Source organism: Echinops telfairi, unplaced genomic scaffold, assembly GCF_000313985.2.
Source record: "Echinops telfairi isolate 266 unplaced genomic scaffold, ASM31398v2 ScPeMD7_7469;HRSCAF=8507_0, whole genome shotgun sequence".
Lineage (NCBI taxonomy): Eukaryota > Metazoa > Chordata > Mammalia > Afrosoricida > Tenrecidae > Echinops > Echinops telfairi.
In genome coordinates this window covers 57,809,590-57,833,714 of record NW_022111372.1, presented here as the reverse complement: position 1 = coordinate 57,833,714, position 24,125 = coordinate 57,809,590, and the positions used below count along the sequence as shown (strand labels likewise).

General features: G+C 48.1%; 1 protein-coding gene across 1 annotated transcript in view; it reads left to right on the top strand.

The window, feature by feature from the left end:
- KCNIP1 (potassium voltage-gated channel interacting protein 1) overlaps positions 1-24,125 on the top strand; it is a 333,470-nt gene that overhangs the window by 277,739 nt on the left and 31,606 nt on the right. The window contains exons 2-8 of the mRNA XM_045284693.1: positions 3,825-3,857; positions 10,316-10,440; positions 12,039-12,108; positions 13,891-13,961; positions 14,814-14,921; positions 19,535-19,639; positions 21,258-21,320. Of these exons, the coding sequence (XP_045140628.1) occupies positions 3,825-3,857; positions 10,316-10,440; positions 12,039-12,108; positions 13,891-13,961; positions 14,814-14,921; positions 19,535-19,639; positions 21,258-21,320 (575 nt within the window). The remainder of the gene's footprint in view (positions 1-3,824; positions 3,858-10,315; positions 10,441-12,038; positions 12,109-13,890; positions 13,962-14,813; positions 14,922-19,534; positions 19,640-21,257; positions 21,321-24,125) is intronic.

Below are 24,125 nucleotides of genomic sequence, written 5' to 3'. Positions count from 1 at the left end.
GCTTTTGTGTAGTTCTTCCTAATCAATGTCCCTTATGGATTAGCATAAATATCCTGCGCTATCGGGTTCATTTCTCTGTGCTTCCCTGTGTTTGTGCAAATCTTGGTAGGTTTAGCAGGACCAATGTCCAACTTTTCCCTCCCTTGCCTCTTAAGGTTCCAAAAACCTTGCTATCATTCTTTGCTTTTAGAAGAACCTTCTTGTTCATTCTGCTTCTTGGCCGCTTCTCCCCTGCCAACATATGAGTCAGCACATGTGCTTCCAGTTGAAAGGCATCACCGACTGTCAGACTAGCCTACCCCGTTTACCTTCTCTCCGGAATCAGGACTTCCCCGGGGCTAGCCATGCCGGTCCTTCCGATGACTTCAGAGATGATTTGTCTGGTCTTCCTATGCTGGTCCTTCTCGGGGGAGGTCAGCTCTCGTGAGTGCTCGTCATTCCTGGAAGCGGAGCTTCTGTCATGGGCCTTCCGGCTCCTATGCTTCTGCATGGGCTCTTCCGTTGTCCCCTTTTCCTTCCAGACTCACACAAATTGTTCCCTGACTCCCCTGCAGCCCCTCCCCATCCAGGCAGCATTCAGCGAGAGTTTCCTCCTCTCATTGTCTCGGCCATGTTGACACTGCCCTGGGTGATCTGTCAATGCAGCATTCCAGACTAGGAGGCCACGTGGACTCTGTACTGGACCCATGCTGTGGATAAATACCACATCATTAGCGATCTCTTAACTCTGACATCTCTTCAAACCGTAAAAAGGTCTGGCCTCCCTGGGTGGACACTGCTGCTTGGCATCAACAGACTGAACAGCTGTTCCTTTCATGGGCATTTGCTCTCCAGTTGCAGTCCCCACTGCTTAGTGTTGATGCCCCATCTCCTGCACTCATTGAAATCACTGCCAATGACTCTGGGCACCAGAGGCTATAACCAGTGGGTTAGGGGAGTGCCTCCCTCCCAGGGAACAGAGAGTTGACCTTTGGTTCTCTGTGCCAGTATCTGTCATCACAGGCCAAGGGAGGGCCATCCAAATTCCGTAAAGTGTCTCTATGACAATCCTACCTTATCAGGGAGTTTGATGGGGCAATTAAATGGTTGTAATTGTTCTTGTTCCAAAAGCAAGACCCTCAAACCCACTGCCATCCAGTAGATTCTGACTCATAATGACCCTTATAGGACAGGCTAGAACTGCCCCTGTGGGTTTCCAAAACTGTCACTCTTCATAGGAGTAGAAAGCCTTGTCTTTCTCTCATAGAGAAGCTGGTGCTTTTGAACTTCTGACCTTGAGGTTAGCAATCCAACTTTTAACCACTGTGCAACCAGAGTGTCCAGTTGTTGCTAATAAACCTAAAAAAGCAACAACAACCTACTGGCATCGCATCTATGCTGGCCCATAGCAATGCTATAGGACAGTGGTTCTCAACCTTCCTAATGCCGTGACCCTTTCATACAGTTCCTCATTTTGTGGCGACCCCCCAACCATAAAATCATTTTTGTTGCTACTTCATAACTGTAATATTGCTACTGTTATGAATCAGGCAACCCCTGCGAAAGGGTCGTTCAACCCCCAACGGGGTCGCAACCCACAGGTTGAGAACCGCTAGGAAAAGGTAGAACCATGCCCGTGGGTTTTGAGAATATAATTGTTTACAGGAGTAGAAAGCCTCGTCTTTCTACTGCAGCATGGCTGTGGTTTCAGACTGGTCACCTTGCAGTTAGAAGTCCAACTCAAAACCACGACACCACCAAGGCTCCAGTTGTTGCTATTAGTTGCCATTAAATGAGTCTCAGTTCTCGGTGACCTGATGTGCCGCAGGATGAGATGTGACCTGGCCCTGTGCCATCACCATAGCCATCCGTAGGTTGAAGTCCATTGTTGCAACCACTGTGTCCATGCAGTTCCTAGAGGGGGCCCCTCATTTTTGATGCATGTGTTAGTCTGGGTACTTTAGAGAAACGAATCCACAGAAACTCATGCATAAGAGAGAGTTTTATATAAAGGTTAAGTGTACATCAAGAAAACATCCCAACCCAGTGCTGCCCAAGTCCACAAGTCCAACATTAGCCCATATGTCCGACACCAATCCACAAAGTCCTCCTCCATCTCACAAAACACACACTATGATGCCAACTGCAGGAGGAAAGCCAAGTCAGTGAATGTGTAAGCATCTCAGTGCTGGCAGGAGTCTCCACATGGCTGCATCGGAGTAGGTCCATGTGGCTTCTCCTTGGGGATGTCTTGCAGGAAATGAGCCTTGCCAGCTGAAGCAGGGAACTGGCTAAAGCAGCTGCACCCTAGTCCAACCATCAGAAAGCAAGAGACCCAAGAACTAGAAAGGCAAGGCTCACCGAGCCATTTATCCCTCCGCCCTTCAATTAACCCCACATGTGTTTATTGGCCAGGTTGGCACAATAAACTAACTACCTCAATGCATATACTAATTCTTACCATAAAACTCAGGTCAGGGGCCAAAAGCCTCTAGAGACCCTTGGGGGGGTACCCATATACACTATCACTGTAAAGAGCTACAGGAAAATAAGCCTTTCCATCTGGCACTGGGGAGAGTGACTAAAACACATGCAAGGTGGTGGCTGACCTGCCTTACACACTCTTGATCAGGGTGCGGGTAAGGACAAGGGGAGATTCAACAACAGTGCACAGAGGAAGTCCAGGCTGAACAGCAAATAGCCTTGAAAGGGCCTGCAGGAAAGCTCCTGAGGTCCCACTCAGGTTTCCAGGTCTGCTTTTTTATTTTATTTTAGGTCACAGGTTCTATAGTTGATAGCATAAAGGATTAGCCTATGTCTACTCTGCCCACATAGCCTATTGTACCAATTATTTCATGTAACAGCGCTCTGCATTTTCTGCATCTGTGTTGTTTTATAAGCTCAAGAAGAGAAGAGAGGAGCCAGCACCTGGGGGTGTTGTAGGCCACCAGATTGTAAGCTCGAGAGAGCAGCGAGCAAAATCCTTTTAGGCACCAGTATGTGCATGCAGTTTCCAGCTCGCGTCAAGTTGGCTCCGACTCGCCAGGGCCCCTTGTTCAACCAAGGGGGCATCGCCCTCTCCTGAGCTGTCTCTGCGACAGTCGGTCACTGTGGCAGCCTTGTACATGGGACTGCCTTCCACACTAGAAGGCTCAGCCTCCAGCACTGTGGCAGGCAAGATTCTGCTGCAATCCACAGGAGTTTTGCTAGCAAGGTTTCCGAAAGAGATCACTGGGCCTTTCTTCCTGTTGTGTCTCAGTTTGGAAGTTCCACTCAAGTCTGTCCACCACTGCTGCCCTGCTGGCATTTGAAATACAGCAGTGGCGCGTCCAGCATCATCTGTTTGCACCACCACAGCACAACCAGCTCGCAGATGGGTGGTGAACTATATGCATAGCCCATAGTTTCATGGACAGTTGTAGAAGGAGTAACTAAACCCTGAAGATATTCCGCGTCTAAACTCAAAAGAGCAGGGAGGGCTCATGGGAGTCTCCTCCTGGTGGAAGGTGTCTTTAAATCAAGCACCCACTGTTTCCAAGGACACATCACATCGTGCATCTGCCGCCATGCACCATTCCATCTCTCCTCAGGCTGCATGGCTGCATGGCTGAGGCATGCTCTGTGAGCCACTGCTGGGAGCCATGGGCCCTGGGAGGCCACCCATTGCTCTTGCCTGCTCCAGCCGCGGGAAGAGGACAGGGAGAAGGTCCATTCCAGCTCTGCTAGTGGGAAGGCCTGTGTCGAGCTGGACAGACCCACCTCAGAGCAGCATTTTCGTGGAAAATAAAAGTGTGTTACTTTTTTGATGAACGGATTTGGTAAAATGTTTTCTTACTTTTTCCTAGACATCGCCTGGTGGTATTACCAGTATCAGAGAGGTAAAAATTATAGTTTAAACTAACTTGACAACTTTGGGTCACATTTCTGTCCAAAGAAGAGCTTCTTCGCTAAGTTTGTGTTTTGTGATTCACCCTTCACTCCCCAGCTCTTTGGGCCCCTTATTAGCATGCACCAGCTATTGAGAGACGATTGCAAATATTCTTTTAGAGGTGTCATAGGAAGGGTTTTACTCCCCCCCTGCACCCCGCCACTCTAAAGCCCGGGATGTTTTCGCCTTGTGGGCAATAGGACATATGGCACAGATCAAAGTCAAGCCATGCCTCAAGGGTAGTAACTTCTCAGATCAAATGAACTGAATGTCGTTGTTCTCCGGTTTCGCCTCAGCCTTGACTTCCTAACCGTAATCTGTATTGTCAAAGGTAGGTTTTCTTATTATGCTACCTCTTCTTTAAAAACATATATTCATTTTCCTGTTATCAGTTTCAAATGCTTGGTGAGCCCAAAGAGAACGTGTGTATATTATCGGATGTGTGAGACTGCGTTTTCGAGAGAAACAAAACCAGTAACCCTCGTACGTATAAGAAGACCTTTCTACCATGAAAGCAGCCCCTCCCAGTCCAATTCAAGTCCATGGGTCAGATGCTAGCCCAAGACTCGCAGACCATTCGGCTGCCAGCGGATGGCACATGCAGGAAGGCCAAGTGGAAGCTGAGGGATCACAGGCTTGTGCGTCCAGAGTCACATGAATCCAAGGTCCACAGAAACATGGCAGGGCACTGATAGGTCCCAGGGTCAGCAGGCCACATGGGCCACTGGCCCAGATGTGAGACACAGGACACAGACATTCTCCACAGCATCTCTCTTAAAAAAGACCACCCTCCAAGAAGGTGTCATCAGTCTCTGACCTGATCGGTGGGTTGGACTCCACCCCTATGTTCACACAGGTATATCACATTGACATGAAATCTAACCATCACATATGGTGAAAGAGCATGCAAGGTAGACAGGTAGGCTGGCTGGTATGATGTAGGAGACAGGTGGGTGGGTAGGAGGGTAAGTAAGCATAGATCCAGAACCAAACCCTGATGCCTATAGGGTGAAGCAGGCAGCATCGGTTCATTCAGTGAAGCAAGTGTGGACAGCAGGGGGCACAGTGGACTGTGGCTGCCCAGAGGGAGATGCCACTGCTCAGCTCTGGTGGACTTGACACCCCGTGGGAATTTGAAACGCGTTGCCAGATAATCTCATGGTCCCAGAGAAACCCGAAATCTGAACTTTAGGCAAAGCTCTCCCGCTTAAACATTAGTAACTACAGAAGGGAAGTCAAAAGGCAGTCCAAGTAGGGTTTCCTAATATATATTATACACATGTCTGTTCCAAACAAAATGTGCTGAACGTTTCCCTGGGGTCAATGGATGGCTGCAGTCAAGTTCTCTCGGCAATACGCTTGTCTTAATGTCCTCAGGATGTCTTCAAAACTCAAAAAGGTCCAGTCCGAACAGTGGTTTCTGAGGGGCTCTGCTGGGCTAGTTCAAGTTGAGGCAGAGGCGTCAGCTCTGACGGTTAGGGCACTATGTCAGGGCTCTCCAAAGGGGAAAGCGTGATAAAATTCTCAGAGGACAGGGGACAACCTCGGGGTCTTCCCATGAAGCAGGGTGGTGAAAATGGGAAACTGAGTTGGTGAGGAAAAAACCAGAACAGTTGTGCCAAGATTTTGTTTTTCCGTCATAACAAGGCACCTGCCCCTTCTTCAAGGGTAGCAAACGCTGTCCTGTTAGGATATCCTTGGGAAAACGTACCTCTCCACCCTACACCCCATGCTCAAGGAACAGTTTTTATAAAAGCACAATCTGAGTCCCCCATGTTGTCACGGTGTAAACCAAAGCACAAACTTCTCCAGGGAAAGGTTCGAGAGATGGAAACACTGTCTGTAGAAGTGGGGAGACCTAGAGAATAGGTTCCCAAACTTATTTGGCCACCACTCTCTTTTCAGGAAAAGAAAACCTGCTCAGCCTTTCCCTGGTAATTAAAATAGGTTGTACTCTGTAGCCCATAATCCAGGGTAAAGTGTAGGTATCTGTTTTTGCAGCACCGCTGGATCGTGCCAGCTAATGGGACAGTAGCACCCACTTTAGCAGCAGTTCCCAGCCTGTGGGTCACAACCCCTTTGGGGGTTGCCTGATTCATAACAGTACAAAATGACAGTTATGAAGTAGCAACAAAAATAATTTTATGGTTGTGGGGGGTCACCACCACATGAGGAACTGTATGAAAGAGTCACGGCATTAGGAAGGATGAGAACCACTGCGCTTTTGGAAACTGAATTACAGATGGAGGAGAAGTCAAGAACAGCTTCACATTGTGATATTTTTGCTTAATAAAGGTTTCAAAGATTTTATAGCAATATTTTTACTTACTCTAATAATTCCAAAAGAAAAATAAAACACACTGAACAATACAAGAAGACCCTCTTTCCTCGGGCTTCATGTAGGGAAAGGGCTGCTGTTTTGTACACTCGGAAATAGACAGAGGGGTACACAGTCCAACCCAGAGCACCCACGATGGAAAAACTACTTTGTAGACACAGAGCAGAAGAAGATGGAGACCATGGAGCTAATAAAACAGACCTTGTCACCAGGAGAAGCCCAGAGACTTGGCCTCCCCAACCTCGTAGACTCCAAGATGCAGAGTTGGTAGGCACAGGACTTTTGCAAGGCTGGTCACAAACCAATCTACTACCTGTGCTTGAGTAAAGCAAGAGCCATTAGGATGGGCTTATGGAAGGCAGCCCCGAGGAAAGGAGCCCTTCACTGACAGGAATCTAGGTCCAGCTCTATCACTGGCTGGCTATGTGGCTGGTACTTCAGGCAAAGCCAGGGAGTGGCTGAGTTTGGAAGCGGTGCTGAAAGGGCAGGAAGCCTCGGACAGAGCAGGCAACACATCATAATCGGGTGTATTTGTTTCCCTGAGCTGGCCTAAAGTTTTTGTCACACACTCAGAAGAACCTGTGACTATAAAACATTCTCAAGAATAATTAGAAAACACCTCCCCCCCCACCCCCCACTCCCCCCACACACAGCTCATTGCCAACGAGTCAATTCTGACTCATAGCGACCCTAGAACCACTCAGTCTGAATCACCTGCTGCAGCCTCTCATTCAGTCTGCAGATTTCCCGCTTCTCCGCCTCAACAATTGATTCTCCCTTCTTGGCTGGACTACCCCCAGTGGTATAGGCTGTATGCCTTTCTGAGGTGCTTACAGTTAGAAACTCACTGTATTGCTTGAGATGGGACTGGGAATGGCCTCTGCTCCTCACTGCCCATCACACGCAGTGTTGTCAGGAAACAATGGGCTAAGAACATGATTCTACAGATTGCAAGTATTTGACACACAGAAGATGGGATGAATGAACGTGCTCCGATCCTGCCATGATCACATAGTGTTACACCTCTAAGATCACGTTGATCACTATCACCCAACCTCAATCTGACCTTGTAGTGAGCAACATTGACCTTGGCAATGCTTAGCAACCCTAAGAAGAAACTGCTAACTCCACTTGTTAATTTTGCTTCCCTCTCCTCCGACCAGAGGCATGAATCACCCTTCTTCCTTTTCTGGGACCCTCTCCACAGAACCCCGAGAGCCCCTGGGGGATAACAGTCAAACCAAACTCACTGCCATCGAGTTGATGCTGCCTCATAGCAACCGAATGGGAAAGGGTAGAACTGTCCCTGTGGATTTCCGAGACGGCAACTGTTTACAGGAGTAGAAAGTCTTGTCTCTCAGCAGGGACACACAAATCCCTGTCAGCCTGTCCAGCATTCTTCCAGGAGAGATGTGTCATGACCAGAACCAGGAGCCAGAGAAGGAAGGGGAAGGGAGCACCGGAGGGGAAGAAGCCGGCCCATGCCCTAAGATTTCCACCGTTGTCCACGGTTGCGAGCATTTCACAGAGCAAGTCATGACACAGCGGATCACTGCCACCTGGTTGATCAAGAGGAAGAGCTCAAAGTGGAGGATGAAACCTATCTCGGGTTAGTGAGGGAAAGTATTATTTCAAGAAACTTTCACTCCAAAACATTTTATATCACATTCTGCTTGAGAGCCACTAGGTTAAGCACCCAACATCCACTTGGAGGCCACTTCCTGGCATGCTGACCTCCAGAGACGTGGATTCCCTTCCGTGACTGCTGTCACCACAGAGGAGCAAGAGAAAATCCAAACAAAAGCTGGCATGGTGGTCAATACTCAAGCACTCAGCAATGACTGAATCTGTTAGATATGGACATTGATCCTGATGCCCAGACTGCAAACAAATCATTTATTAATAAAGCCCAGTCCCACCTTAATGAAGTGGGTTTAATATTTGATATTTCAATGATTACTTAGTGCATTTTTAATGAAGGTGATAGCAAGCAAGTGCTGGTTTGGAATCAGAAAGATGCTCTCAAAGGTCTGCAAAGAGACTCATTTTGCTGAGCGTGTGAGGAAGTCAGCCCGGACAGCGTTAATAGAAACAAAACACTCCTGCACCATATCTTCTATGCTTCTGGACAAGGCCTAGGAACATATACTAGACACGTTCATTTCTCCTGAAAATATATTGTTGGCTGGTAACCACAAGGTCAGCTGTTCAAACCTACAAGCTACTCTGCAGGGAAAAAGTGAAGATTTACAGCTTCAGAAACCCACACAGGCAGTTCTACTCTGTCCCACACAGGCGTATGAGACAGTATGGACCCGATGGCAGTGCATTTGGTGGGGTCGCTTGTTCCTGTTTGGGGATCACCTCTTCTTACACAACTAAATGAGATGTTGATCTTGTTTTTGTTTTGTGTTAGAAGAAGTACTATTTGATCGAATATGAAGAGATTTCAAACCAACAACTGATTTCTATTTTTAAACTGGGTCAAAGTATAAGTAACCATGTATATAAATTTTCTGAATTAGACTTTTGTGGATTTTTGGGGGGGAGACCGGGCCTTTTCATTTACATTGAAACACTACAGTTCAGATCATTTAGATAATTGCTCCATCTTAATAACAAACAATGCAATAATTAAAGGCTCTGTAAGAAATATCAAAACATTGGCCACTTGCAGCACTGTTGTATAAATAGGATATCTTCTTTATCTTCCAGGATAAGATGATATACATGTGACCCAGCACATAAGAAAGATGGTGATGCAGAATTATTTTCAAGTTATTCACAATCGCCCTTAGAGCCCTACCTGATCACCTTCTCAAGAATTAACCTTTTTTTAATGTCCTTACTATAAAGCTTTAGACGATTAAGAACCAGTAGATGTATACTATTCTCTGAAGAACAATAGGTATAGAAGATACCAAAATTAGTTTGGTGATTTCCATTTTTGTTAGGATTAAAGCATCCAAAGAAAAGATGGCAATGGGAGAGGAAATCTAACACAAAGAGACCAACAGGCACCAATGAGCGAAATGCAGTGTATATCCAGTACACCCTGACTCTGCTCTCAGCCCGCCCTCACTCTCAGGACCGGAAGTGATGTCGGTGGTTCCTAGGAACCTGCCCATCTCTTCACTCTTCTGATCAAGCTCTTTCACAATCTATATTTCGACATGTCTGCGTGACAGCAACATGGGGATGGATACAATTGATTCTTGATTGGGGTTGATTTATCAAAAGGATTCTGGCAAGACCCCAGAGGAAAACACCCACTGACCCTTCTGTGCAGGGGAGATGTGGAAAGTTTCACTCACATGGATTTTGGGATCCTTCAGTAGGACAGGGGCAGATTTCTCACTTTCTTGATGGACGCTTAGTATCTGATAATTGCAAAACTATACTACATTGCCATATATATATGGAAAAAATAGTTAAACTACTACTGAAAGCAGTTCTTTTTCTGAAAACCCTTCAAATGCTTCAGAAGCTTTCCTTTACATAAAGTCGAGGGATCTTAAGCCATTTCCTGTTACTGCAGGATTTCTAGTAGACATTACAAAAGGGGACACTCAAATACATGCGGATGGGTTTAAAGTAGCCCTAGCCTTCCCCAGGTTGGCTCAGATGGTGATAATTTATGGTTTGGGTTTTTTGTTGCTGTTGCGATTTGGGTTTGTTTGGTTGGGATTTCACTAGATTTATTTCCCTTTGTTGTTCAGGGGGTATCCATATCTCTTCTCACTTACCTGTGTCCCTGGAATATTCTGACAGTTTCAGGGGCAGCATGCTCAAAGCAGTTGTTTTGAAAGGAGGGTGGTGTTTTCCTGTGGATTCCTTTTTAGCTCTGGTCCCTCCCTCTCTGGTGACACACCAAGAGTCATGGGGTGGGCTAATGATAGTGAGACAGCATGTGACTGACAAGGAGGTGGGGCTCCAGGGGGAAAGGCCATCTTCAGCGTGAACCTGCCCACAGCCCTGTGCCCCAGGTCCCGACACCATCTTATTAACAGCCGGACTGTGGTCTGAGCCCCGGGAGCCATCTGCTCCAATGCCTTCTCCTCTGGTTCCAGATAAGATCGAGGATGAGCTGGAGATGACCGTGGTTTGCCACCGGCCCGAGGGACTGGAGCAACTGGAGGCCCAGACCAACTTCACCAAGAGAGAGCTGCAAGTCCTTTACCGAGGCTTCAAAAACGTAAGACTCGGTGCCCTCAGGAGGCCCGGGTTTCCCAAATGCCACAATCATGCTGCTGTTGAGTCTCCTCTGGCTCATGGTGACCACACACGTGCCAGAGAGGAACTGGGCTCCGCAGGGTCACAGTGGCTGGTACTTCAGAAGTAGATCGCCAGACCTTTCTGCTGAGGCACATTCAACCTCCAGTCTTTCTCGTTAGCAGCTGAGGGCTACCAGTTTGCTCCTTTCAAACACTCTCCCAAATTCCAAGGAGGCCGTCAGGGAACTTTCTCATACATGCAGTTTTATGAGAGAGACCAAATCCATGGAGGGGACGCAAGGAAGGCCACCTGGTTGAAAAGGAAGGCTTGGGCCAGGATGAGGCCACCTCCATGGATGTAAATGTAGAAACTTCACAGAGTGGAGCAACTTTGGAGAATTCGCCTGGGCCCAGCTCTAGCCCTAACATACACACTCACATGCTCCACCTCCATGGTGCACACAGGCTTCTGACTAAAACTAGCCAAGTTCACAGGACCGATATGTGAGCTGAGTGTCGATGCATTAACTTGCTGTGGGAAAGAGAACAGACACGCTCCATTTGCCAGCACCTTCTCTCTGTGTGAGCTAGATAGGAAGCCAGCTTTGGTTCAAAGATATAATCAGAGGGTGGGGAGTTACTTGGACCATTGTTTCTGAATCTACCTTAACACACTTCTGTCTTCTCAAGCCAACTTTGAAGCCCTCAAATTTACTCTTGAGTGTGGATATGGATTTGGCTGTTTGAGTTTTACGTTTAATTTAACTCTTAGAAGGTAATCCTGCTTCTCAATCTGGGGCTGGGGCAGAGTGGAGAAAGGAGCTAACATCTCCCTCTCTCACTTCTTAGTCTTACAGAGCTTAATGAAGGCCACAGTGCCTATGTCTTGGTGCTCTCCAAGGTGCTGGCCAGGAAGGATTCCAACATCTGTGGGAAGTTATGTGACAAGCACAGGGATGCCTCTACCCTCCCACAATAGCTTTGGCTTTGCTTGTCTTAAGCTTGCTTCCCTGCCTCTAGAACGTCTTTTGTTCCAGCCTGACAAAGGCAGTGTTATCAGCCGGCCTCTGGGTTGAAACAGGGTTCTGTGGGAAGGTGGCCCAGGATGGATATTGGGCAGAGAGGGACCAGCATCCAGAGAACTAAGGAAACTAACAATGATTGGCAACTACCACCGACCCACCTCCACATCTGTCCAGATAGCACATCTCACGATAACCTGGAAGGGAAGGCGATTTAGCTCCATTTAACAGGCTAAGGACATTAAGGATCAGAGACTTACTTGACAAATGTCACACTGCTTGGAATTGGCTTATCCAAAATTCAAAGCCAGGTTTTTTCTAATTCTAAAGTCCACCTCATCAGGCCCACTTTCTGATGATGTCTCATCATTTCATGAAGCAGCTTTGATCCTAAGGTGATGCCAGCTCCCAACCATTTACCTGGAGATATGGGGAATTCACAGGTCAAGGGTCTGCCTGCCAGGGATCATGAAGAATCCTAGAACGTAAGGATTGGCATAGTCCACTCTGGATAAGGCAGGTCTCAGGTCTCGTCCCTTCTCTCTCTCATCACACAGGAGTGCCCCAGTGGTGTGGTCAATGAAGAGACATTCAAACAGATCTACGCTCAGTTTTTCCCTCATGGAGGTGAGTTTGGCCTCTCCCTGGTGGGCAGGCTCCCCTTCCCCAACAGGAAGACCACTCTTGCGATCTGCCTTCTCCTTGTGGCAAGAGGGTGTGTGGAGCAGGAGATCTTTCTCAGTTACCTTTAAGCTTTCTTTCAAGCTCTAAAAGAAAGGGACTCTCAACGAGGGGTCGAGAATGATTCATAAAGAAATGTGATATAGTCTCAAGAGATATTGGCACAGCAGGTATGAATATCTTAGCTGGAGCAAATGAGCTTTGGAAAGGTTAAGCAAGTTACTCCAGCACACACAGCTAGTAAGGGGCTGGGCCAGGATGAGATCCCATAAATGTGGGATGTGACACCGAGCTTTGACATGTTAGCCCCACCATTGTACACACGTGTCCCATTCTCTTCCTTAAAGTGCTCAGACAAACTGGATTTTTCCTAAAGAACTTTCTCGAGTAAGTACCCAGACTCAGAACCTACCGCTGTTGAGTGGATTCCAACCCCAGCAACCCCAGAGGACAGAGTAGAATTTCCTGAAAGGGTCTCCAAGGCTGCGAATCTCTTCAGAAGCAGACTGACTGATCTTTCGCCTATGGAAAGACTGGTGAGTGTGACTCGCCAAATCATTGATTCACAGCAACAAGTACTTAACTACTGAGCCACCAAAAAGATGCAAGAAGGGGGAAAAAAGTTCTTACAAAGCCAGACTAGTGAGGGTGCCTCCAAAAAGGAACCTTGGTCACACCCTGGGTTACAAGTTGGGCTGATAACCACAAGGCCAGCAGTTCAAAACCTCCAGGCGCTCCACAGGAGAAAGATGAGGCTTTCTACTCCCATAAAGATTCACAGTCGGAGAAACCCACAGATTCTGTTCTAATCTATCCCACAGGGCTGCTGAATCAGAATCAACTCAATGGCAGTGAGTTTTTAGCCTGAAGGTGCCGGGCCTGCAGCACCTGCTCTGTGCCCTGCCTGGCTTGTGTGGGAATCCTCTCTGGTCTCCTAGACTGAGACTCCTCAGGGGCTGCTCTTTTGGCCCCTATGGTTCACATTCTACCTCCCATCCTGCCCCTGGAGCTCTCTCCTGTACACCTAGATGCTCTCTGTGAGTCCTTACAAAACAGAGTTCTAATCACCTCAAAGACTTCTTGGGCCCTATTTCTCCTAGGCCTGCCACAGCAGCAGGTGACCTCCCCAGGCGTGTGACCAAGTGCATGATCTCCTCCAGTGATGGGGGTGTCAGTGGGCAGTTTTGTCCTCTGTAAGCCCACAGAGTTCTCTCGAGTGGCCACTTACTGAGTTTTGATTGTGTGTCAAGCACCATTGTAGTCTCTTTTTCAAAAACTCTAAGAGCTAGGCCATGCCACATCCCATCTTACAGAGAAGGGAGAGTGAAGTTCAGAGTGGTTGAGTTAGATGCCTACAGTCTCACAACTGTGTAGTTTCAGAGCTGGGATTTGGCCATGTGACAGCTCATTCCATGGTGGGACGTCTTACCTACCAAATCGCCAAGCCATCCATCTCCCAAGAAGCACAGACATGAAGAAGTAGGAAAGACTTTCTCCTGCACGGTTGGATAGAAGGGGAACAAAGACTTGCCTTGGTTCTTACTAGTTCCCAGGAGAGTCAGACGCACCCTGTTCAGTTCACAGCAGGGGTTCTCCCACACCCTGATTTTCTCCTATCTCCTATCACCCTCCTCTTTTTCTCATTGGGATCCTACCTTTGCCGTTAAATGATCTCTCCCCTTTGAGTCCCTCCACCTGTCACCTATCCTGCCCTCTCTCTCCCTGCAGATGCCAGTACCTATGCCCATTACCTCTTCAATGCCTTTGACACCACCCAGACTGGCTCCGTGAAGTTTGAGGTAGGCTTATCTCATGGGCCCAGGCTGAGAAGCCCCCAGTTTTGTGTTGCCTCTCCTTTTAATCCAGGGGCCTCTATGAGGAGATGTGGATCCCCAAATGCACTCAGTAAAGACAAGGAAACTGTGATCATTTAATCAACATTTCCTGATGTTATAGAGGAGTTGCCTCCCTACTTCCAGGAAAATAGAGACCATGGGACTAATCATAACAGTTCAATAGCTCACCTGCCCACTGAGCTTGCCATGAGGCCGGCTCTGTCCTTAGTGCTTTGCATATATTAATTCAGTGAATTCTCACAATAACCCTACCATGTAGGTTTGTATTATTGTGATCATTCTACAAAAGGGGAAAGGAAGGCAAAGAGAATGGTCAAACCGGATAGTTAATAGCAAAGAGAATGCCCAAACCGATAGTTAATGGCAAAGAGAATGCCCAAACCGATAGCTAATGGCAAAGAAGGGATTTGAACTCAGGCTGTATGTTTCTAGAGTCTGTGTTCTTAGATAGGGGACTCTACTACCACTGTCATGATACAGCAAAAAAAGTAACGGCAGCAATGGCAATGGGATAAGGCAGAGGGGGCTGCGTGGACCTGTGTCTGCAGGCACCACACACACATGCACGCACATGCACACTCACACATACATATCCCTCCACTGTTCCCCACAAGCAAGGGAGGGAATGAAAGGGGTATCTCTTCACTGCGTTCAACTGGATCCTCCAGGGGGCCAACCAAGTCCTTCCAGTAAAAGGAGTCACAAAGTCAGTGTCAAGGACAGATCTTCTCTATGTGAAGACCTTGTGGCTCACGTTCCTGGTAGCCATTTTTGTTGTTGTTGTTCACTTCTCAGGATTTTGTGACAGCTCTATCGATCCTACTGAGGGGAACCATCCACGAGAAGCTCAGATGGACATTCAATTTGTATGACATCAATAAAGACGGATACATAAATAAAGAGGTAAGTGCACGGAGGAGGCTGGGAGCCTGAGAGGGCCAGGCAGAGAGAGCAACCCAGGGGAGAGGACAGCGCTCTCCGAAGGAGGACGACGGATCTGCTGTGGGGCTGGCAGAGCTGGTTCCTGGCAAAACTAAAGAGGCCACCTTTGCCCACCCACCGTGCTCTCCCTTGCCCTGGCCCAGGATCTTAAGAAAAGAATAAGCAAATTAATGCTCAAACCAAAAAAACAAATTCACTGCCACTGAGTCTATTCAAACTCATAGAGACCCTACCGGTCAGAGTAGAAGGGCCCCTGTGGGTTTCTGAGGCCGTAACTCTCTACTGGAGTACGAAGCCTGGTCTTCCTTCCACAGCGTGGCTGGTGGTTTCAAATGCTGACCATGCAGCAAGCAGCCCAGCTCTTTGTAAATGGCTGGTTTTAGCATGAGGGGTTGCTCTGTCCAGGGAAGACTACGGTGTAACAAGTCAGCGGCCACACGTTCAGCTCCATGTCGAAGCTGCAGGGGTCTCCCGGGAGAGAAAGGGGGACTCTGACGCAGAGGGAGCCCGTGTATGGGTGTGTGGCAGAGTGGGATGGAGCTCCCTCTGGTTCACCATGGCTCATTTTCCACGGGGCTCTGTGTCCGAGGTGCCTCTGCATGGACTCAAACCTCTGACCTTTGGGCTATCAGCCAGCTCTGTGATTTCATCAGCCCCTCCACAGGCTCCTTTGTGAGGAGCAGGCCACTGAAGAGGGCCTCCGAGTCACCTACAAAACCCCGCAGAAGTGGCACTAGCTGCCCTGGAGTCAGTGCCCACGCAGAGTGAGCCCAGCGGGTCTGCGAGACTGTGGCTGTGGACGGGAGTAGAAAGCCCAGGCGCTGCTGGTGGTTTCGAACTGCCGACCATGCAGATTGCAGCCCAATGTGTAAACGCTACCCCACCAGGGCACATCATGAAAGGCATAGTCGTCCTTAAAGAAGCCCTCACACGCCACGTCTGAGACTCATCACAGTCCCTGTGCTGTCGAACCAACAAAACACCTGCAGCTCGATCTCCAAACTCCCAGTGGCTACTGTCTCCGTGAACCTGGGATTTCACGTTCTTGGCACTCCCACAGGAGCCCCGGTGGTGCGGCGGTGAAGTGCTCAGCTGCAAACTGATAGGTCACTATCAAACCCACCAGCTGCTCCTCAGACCAAAGGTGCATCCGTGGTTTTCCAGAAAGATGACAGCTCTATGGTGTCCTCAGAACTCCCCAAATCCCATTGCCCTCCAGTCGAGGCCGACTCAGAGCCACCCCATAGCCAGGTCGGACTGCTGCTGCGAGCCTCCGAGACTCTAACTCTCGACGGGAGTAGAAAGCCCTGTCTGTCTACAGCAGATAAACTGGCAGTTTTGAACTGCAGACCTTGCGGTTAGCAGCCCAACAATGTAACTGCTATAGCGCCAGAGCCCCTGTATCCTGCAGGGTCCCTAAGAGTCAGAAGCAGTGACAGTGGGATTGGGCTTTGGAATGACCTCATTTCTGAACTCGTACACACGCCAGGCCCAGTCAGTACTGGAGGGTAAGAGCAAAGTGTTCGTATGTCACCTCAGTCCTGGTGACATTAGAGCTTCACAGAGAGATCAATGAAGCTCCGAGCTTATCTATGCCCAGTCCTCCTTCATCCAACACGTGATTGTGTCTGATGGAATGCTCTGGGTGCTGGAGGGAAAATGGCCAATGTTTCTTTGAAGCCCTGTGTTCATGGCATAGAGGAGAGAGATGGGCACTAAACTGGCAAAATGTATTTCAGCAGGGGAGGGCAGTTGGGCATGGAGGTGAGCAAAGGCCTTCGTGAGAAGGTGTTACCACACCGGAGCACTCGCCCCTGTTGGCTGAAGTCCACCATTGGCCACCCAGCAGTCACTGGGCACCTCACTCCTCACCCCGGGGAAGGCACTGTGCCCGTGCAGGGACCAGAGCAAAGCTGGATCTAGCAGATGTCCCCACAGAGCTCACAGTTTCGGGAACACAGGTGTACAGACCAAACTCATTGTTTGAATCAGTTGGTTTTGAGTAAGAGGCACTGAAAGATTAGAAGGGAGGGGAAAGAGGGCAGGATTTGAAACATCTTTATATCCCACTCAGTCAAGAAATAATAATGACTACTTAATCATTATTGAAAGGGCTGTTTGAATTGCAGAGAAAATAAGAACTAGCTGAAGCTGAGAGATGGCTTGTAAAGATCTAGAGAGGCTCACGGAACGGGTTTGATCCCCATTGAAACTAGAAAGTTGCTGCTCTCTTCTCCCTCTCTCTCTGCCTCTCCTTCCCCGCTCTTCTGCTTCCTCCAGCACTGTCTGGGATCAAGGTGGCCACCGCGCTCTCGGCAGGGGTGGCAGGTTCAAGATTGCGCCAGCACAGTGGTGGTGTGGGGAGCTCCAGGGGAGGTTCTAGGTTAAAAGATAGCCCTTCTCAAACACTGCCTCTCCCTAGCTCCTCTCGGTCTCTGTTACAAGCTCTTTCATGGCCTTCTCTGGTCGCCCTTCTCTCTCCTTTCTCTCCTGTCTTCTCAGCATCCCTCACAACCCCTCTCTCTGTTCACCTGCTCCACACAATGCTTCACACACCAGAGTGCCCTGAGGAAGTGTTTGTTTTGTGCCCTCCTGGACCCTCACCCAAACTCAGACAAGAAGCCCTGTAGGTGGACTAGTTACACCAAGGACAGCTAACTGCAAGGCCAGCAGTTCAAAGCCACCAGCCACTCCACAAGAGAAAGACAAGGATTTCTACTCCCATAGAGTTACAGCCTCAGAAACCCACAGGCGCAGTTCCGTTCTGCCCCATAGAGTCGCGATGAGTCAGAGTCCACTCAATGACAGTGAGTGGATAAAACTGAACCTGATTTGCCCACACCTGTTCTGACCCCACCTCTGCTTGACTGTAGCGTCAGACCCCTGCTGACCACAGGGCCTGTGCTTCTTCACTCAGACTCCCCAAAAGAGAAACACTGAGAAGAAGCTCGTCTCCCTTTCAGCTTTGATTCGATGCCCACCTTTGTTCCAGTGAGGTGTGTTCCTAGGGGCGGATCGCCTGATACAAACACGCCCCCGAGGCCAGCCACTCAGCAGAATGGTAGAGAGGAGAGAGCATCTTCCAAAGGGAGGGCTGTGAGTTGTTCAGGACGCAAATCTGTCTGCCTTCTCCACCTAGGGTGTCCACGTAACCATGCAGACCCCTCAGAGTGCAATTCTTACTTCTCATAAGATGAGATTAAAACGTGGGTGAGAAGCAAAGCGAAGGAGATGGGTTGGGGAGGTGAGGCTAAAGAATGGTTCCAAGAACGTCAAGTTGATCTAGGACAGTTGGTGAGACATCCAAGGACAGAAGGAGACCATGTAATTCACAGAGATCAAAAAGCAAGAAAGGGGACTGCCACCCAATTATCTCCCTCATTGCCCTGACCTTGAAATTCTACCTTCATGCATTACCCTTTATTTTGCTTTTAATTGAAATTTAGCATTACACAGGTGCTCCTGATAATATACACTTACTCTTTGGGATGAGAGAATGTCATTCTCATCCGCCATAAACGTTGAGGATAACTGCTTCTATTATAAAACAGAGCTCTGCACACCTCAGTGCTAGGAGGTTCTGATTCAGGATGTTTGTGGCGGGCCTGAGCACTGACCTTCCTAACAGGTGCCAGACCATGGAACCCTGGGGGTCCTGAGGACCGCCCCGGCTGCCCACAATTTTTCTTAGCTGGACACAGCAACAGAACCCATTGAGACTTTCTATCTCTAGGTCAGAATGTTAGGTAGTGAGAAGTAGATGGCTGTGAAGTTGATTCGGCTTACTTTACATGCAACAGAAGGAAACGCTGCCTGGTCCTGTGTCCCCTCATGGTCACCGGCATGTTTGAATCCATTGCTGTGACTATGTGCCACTCCATCTCACGGACGGTGGTGGTGGTATGTGTGTGTGTGTGGTGGGGGGGGTCTCTCGCCTTTGTTGGGCCTCTTCTTTACCAACCAGCGTGTCGTCCTCTAACACAGATCCCTCCCAAGGACATCATCCTTTAAGAATTAACCCTTCCAGGGTAAGCAAGCTGGTCAGTGTTCTGTTGAGATCCAGAAGGTTTTCATTGGCTGGCGGTCAGCAGTAGATCCCAGGTCTTTCATCTTAGTCTGTCTTAGTCGGGAAGCTCTGTTGAAACCGATCCGCCATGAGTCATCCTGTTTGGTATTTGAAACACTGGTGGCACAGCTTCCAGCCTCACGGCAGTATTCAAACCCCTATAGGATAACAAACAGACAAGTGGTGGAAGCATGCCAGAGCGCTGCTTTAGAATAACCCTTTCCTTGACTCAAGTTCATGGGACAGGGAGCCCACACATAAGTCCCCTGGGGAGTGACCCTGGAGAAGGTACTATACGCTAGAGCTCCTGAAGGCCAAAAGGACGTCCCACTGCATTCTGGTTAAGAGTAGAAGGCCGGTACGAACAGGAAAGCGCCCCTTTCAACTTGCTTTCTAACTCTCTCTCTTCAACCCGCTCCTTGGCAAAGGGGACAAGGTGCGCCAACTGTCACATAAGAAGTCTGAGCTCATGGTCCCCACCCTGTGTGCTTCCATGTCCCCTCTCCAGGAAATGATGGACATTGTCAAGGCCATCTATGACATGATGGGCAAATACACCTATCCTGTGCTCAAAGAAGACACGCCCAGGCAGCACGTGGACATCTTCTTCCAGGTACACCTGCCCACCCCTGCCCGAGAGCATTAAGCCCACAAGCATCTGAACAGGTGGCTTGTGTCCAACCCTCTGCTGACACAGCAGGAAGCAGGAAAGAATAAGAAGTTATATTGTCCTCAAGCAGCAGACGATCTAGTTAAACAGACAAGTAGACACTATGGAAGAGAACGGGGAAGTAAAGAATCCAGCGTAAGTGGGATAGCATGGTCTCTGAGTTCCAAAGACACTTGTGAGGCATCAGAGTAAACAGAGAAGACTTCCTTACGCTGTGCATGGCAGTGTTAGGCATTTGTCCCTGGGAAGTAAAGGGAACTGAGACTGGAAGCTAGGGTAGGGCCGGCATCAGAGCTGTAGCAAGGGGAGGGTCATGGGGAGACACTTTCCCTCAGATACAAATGCAAAAGGAGGCCACATAAGACGCAGAACGTCCTTGGGAGGCACCGAAAGATGAAAGGGGCCTGACTGAGGCAATCAGACAAGCGCGGGGCAGGCATTCCTACTGACCCGGCAGGGCTATCTACGTCTGTGCAGCTTGAAATCAGGGGAGTTCCCCTTCGAGATTTCCCTCATTACCCTCCCTGGGCACCGGCTTGTGAGATGTTGAAGGTTGAAGAAGTTAGGCTTGCTCTCACCATTGAAAGGAACCCTGGTGGTGCAGTAGTTAAAGTGCTCTGCTGCTAACTAGAAGCAGGGCACCAGCCTCTCCATGGAAGATAGGTGTGGCTACTCACCTCCGTAAAGGTTACACCCACTCTCACAGAATCTGCTCTGATTCAGTGACCCTTCATAGGGTTTCTGATTCTGTCAATCTACATGGGAGCAGGCAGCCCCATCTTTTCCCCACGGAATGTAGCTGGTGGGTTTGAACCCCCAACCTCATGGTTAGCAGTACCTAACCCACAGCACCACCATGGCTCAAGGTGACAGCCCTGTAACCCGGCACGACAGTTCCGTGCTGCCCTCTGGCGTCTTCATGAGTCGGAATTGACTCGACAGCAGTGGGTTTGGCATTTGATCTGGCATTGAGTAAAGGAATGGAATAATCGGTCGTGTTTTAGTAAACAAACAAACAAACAACAATCCAAGAGTGCCAAAGCGCATTCTATTCCAATCCTTCCACCTCACAGATGGGAAAGCAGAGGCCCAGAGAGGCTTCAAGACTTGCTCAAGGTTATGTGCTAGTGATAAAACTAGAACCTCTCGCCTCCAACATTCTTTCTGCCAGATGGACAGAATAGAAAAGACAGGGGAAGAATCTGGGGACGAGCATCTGGACCAAACTTCTAAACGTTAAGAAAACTCGGGAGGTCAGAGAGAAGTACTCCGGGCCTAACGGGAGGAGTCTGATCCATGTAACCAAAGAGCAAACCTACTGCCATCAAGTCAGGGCCCTAAGCGTGAGCCTGTAGGATCTCTGCAATTGTAAGTCTTTATGGGCAGACCGTCTCCTCTTTCTCTTGTGGTTAGCAGGCCAGTGCCCAGCCTACAGTGGCCCAGAACTCCTCTGATCAATGAAAGACCACCCAAATTCTCAAGGCCAAGTTCATTCATAAAAAGCAAGTTTGGGGATGCAGGTTGGCAAGTTCCTTAAAATGCTTCCTGTTGTGTCTTTCAGAAAATGGACAAGAATAAAGATGGCATCGTGACTTTAGATGAATTTCTTGAATCCTGTCAGGAGGTAAGGAAATATCTCAGGACACGATACATCTAAATCTGGAGAGGGAAATTGGGGGACAGGGGACCTGCAGAAGGAAGGAATGAGACGTCTGCTCATATTACAAAGCAGCTACCCTCAGATCACACAATACCACTACCAGCAACAACGAGACCGAGTCTGGTAATCTCTCCTCCTCAACCTGGCCTGCAGCTGCTCGTGGATGATCCCAGGACTGGGTCAGGCAGTCTGCGAGTGAGAAACAATAGATTACCGAAGGACGCAACACACTCACTTTTTTTCTGGTTTGATGGCTCACTCCCTAGACTACAATGGGAGTTGCTTGGAAAGAAATCTAAAATTTCAAGTCATAGTACTCAATACCTACTCACTGCCACAGAGTCAATAAAGACTCATAGTGACCCTGTAGGTAGAACTGCCCCCCTGTGAGTTTCTGAGACTGTAGCTCTTTACAGGAGTAGAAAGCCCCATCTTTCTCCCATAGAGTGGCTGGTGGCTTTGAACTGCTGACCTTGCAGTTAGCAGGCCAATACATAGCCAGGATGCTACAAATGACTCTGATTCCACAGAAATGGGGAGCTGTCTACAAATCTTAATTTAATCAAGTGCCATGGACCAATGCTTCTAAAACTTCTGTGTGCCAACCCACCTCCCCCGTGATTATGCTAAAATGTAGATTCTGATTCACTAGGTCTGGGCGGAGCCTGAGAACCTGCCATCCTAACAGGCTCCCCGGGGATTCTGAAGCTGCTGGTCCTTGACTTCCTTTTCACGACACTAAAGAATAGATTGACCCAGAGTCTATTCCAGATGAACTGGACTAGATGAATGATTTCTATCAACTTTGGAATAATGTATTTATAACCCTGTTATATCCCCAAAAGTTACAGAGAGACTCTGAGATCGCAAAGGGAACTGCAAATTGGAGGAAGCAACGGAGGCGTTATTAGCACATTAGTGAACACCAACCAAGTTTCAGGACACAACCTTGTGAGGTAGATGTGCTGTAGATACAACTAGACTGGCCTGTGGGTTGAGAGTCACTTTTGACCTTGACCAGTGCCCGGAAGCAGTGTCTGGGAGGATCTCTGCTAACTTTTGCATTAATCCTATTCATTGATGGGTCTTCAGGTAGTCCAGGGGGTCCAGGCCAGTGATCTGGTAGAAAGAGGAGCAAAACATACTGAAGGCAGAAGGGGATGCTTGGAGGAGCAGCTATTCAGCAACAGGGTTGAAAATATTTCAGCATTTGGATGATTACAAGCAGGCTAAACTGCCGCACTAGCTGAAGCATCGTAGGTTGAGATATTTGGCTCGGGTAAATGGTGGAGCTGGACCATGAACCCCATCACTCTGCTTATCCATACAATGCTTTGCTGAAGTAGGCTTTGTTTTGTTTTTTTCTCATCAGAGAGATTGATAGTAAGAAACTACAAGTTCCACCTGAGAAGTGAGAGGCTTCCATATGGATTTAAAACCTTGGAAATTCTATGGTGGAGCTCACCTCCCTCCTAAGGACTCACTACGAGTTAGAACTGACTTAATGGCAGTGAATTTGGTTTGATTGTTTGTTTTGTCATTTATCAGTTTAGAGAAATTTTCAATTGTTTCTCACATAACAATTTCTTCTATTGCTATTAATTAATGAACTTTTTCACACATAGGCAAGTACTATGATCATACTTACTTTAAAGCATGAATAAGCTGAGGCACAGAGAGGTTAAGCAATTTGTCCAAGGCCACAGAGCAAGTGACAGAGCCAGAACTGGAACACAGGAGGCCTGACTCTAGAACTCATATACTTCAGCACCAGACAAGAATACCTCCCTGTTGTAGCAGCTTCTAAGAGATCCCAAGTGTTCAGAATCAACTTCTAATTGGTCGGTTTTCTCTGCTGTGGGCCTGTTTGCATTCATTTGTGCTCTACCTTATTTCCATCCTTCAAGTTTTGTTTTGCTTTGGGTTTTATTCCATTTGCTGAGTTGAGGAATTGTTTTTAGCTCCTGAGATGGAAGCTTGGGTTGTTGATTTTTAACCCCTCTCTTCTCATGTATGCACTCAGAGCACGCATTTCCTTCTAACGACTGCTTTCAAACTTGCTGCCATAGAGTTGATTCTAACTCCCGGTGCCCCATGAGGGCGGAGCAGAACTGCCCCTGTGGATTTCCCGGGCAGTCTTTCCGTAAGGGAGCAGAAAGCTTCATCTTTCTCACGAGAAGCAGCTGCTGCTTCAAACGACTGACTTTGTGGTTAGCAGCCCAAGTCCCGATCCACTCTGCCACCTGGGCTCCTTGTGCACTGCATTAGCTCCCTTAAGACACCATATTTCATGCTTTAATTTAAAATATCTTATCGCTCAAAATAGCTTCTTTTCTTACCTATGGATTATTTAGAAGCATGTTGTTGTTTAACACCCAACTACCTGAGGATTTCCTATATTCAATACATATACCTTAGAGAATAAGAGATAGAAAAATAGAGAACATGCATTAGAGATATACAATTTTTTTTAAATCAACAAAACAGGCATATATATATTGAATACAGGAAATCCTCAAGTAGTTGGGTATTAAACAACATGCTTGACAAGACTGGCCAAGAAAAAAGAGAGAGAGAAAACTCAAACTGTCAATATCAGAAAAGAAGGAGGTTTTTGGTATGGAAATGTTTTAGGCATTAAAAAGATAAGAGTTGCCTAGGCAACTGGACACCCCCTTACAGAAGTGTCATGGGGAGGAGATGAGCCAGCCAGGGTGCAGGGTATCAACGATGAAACATACAACTTTTCTCTAGTTCTTAAATGCTCCC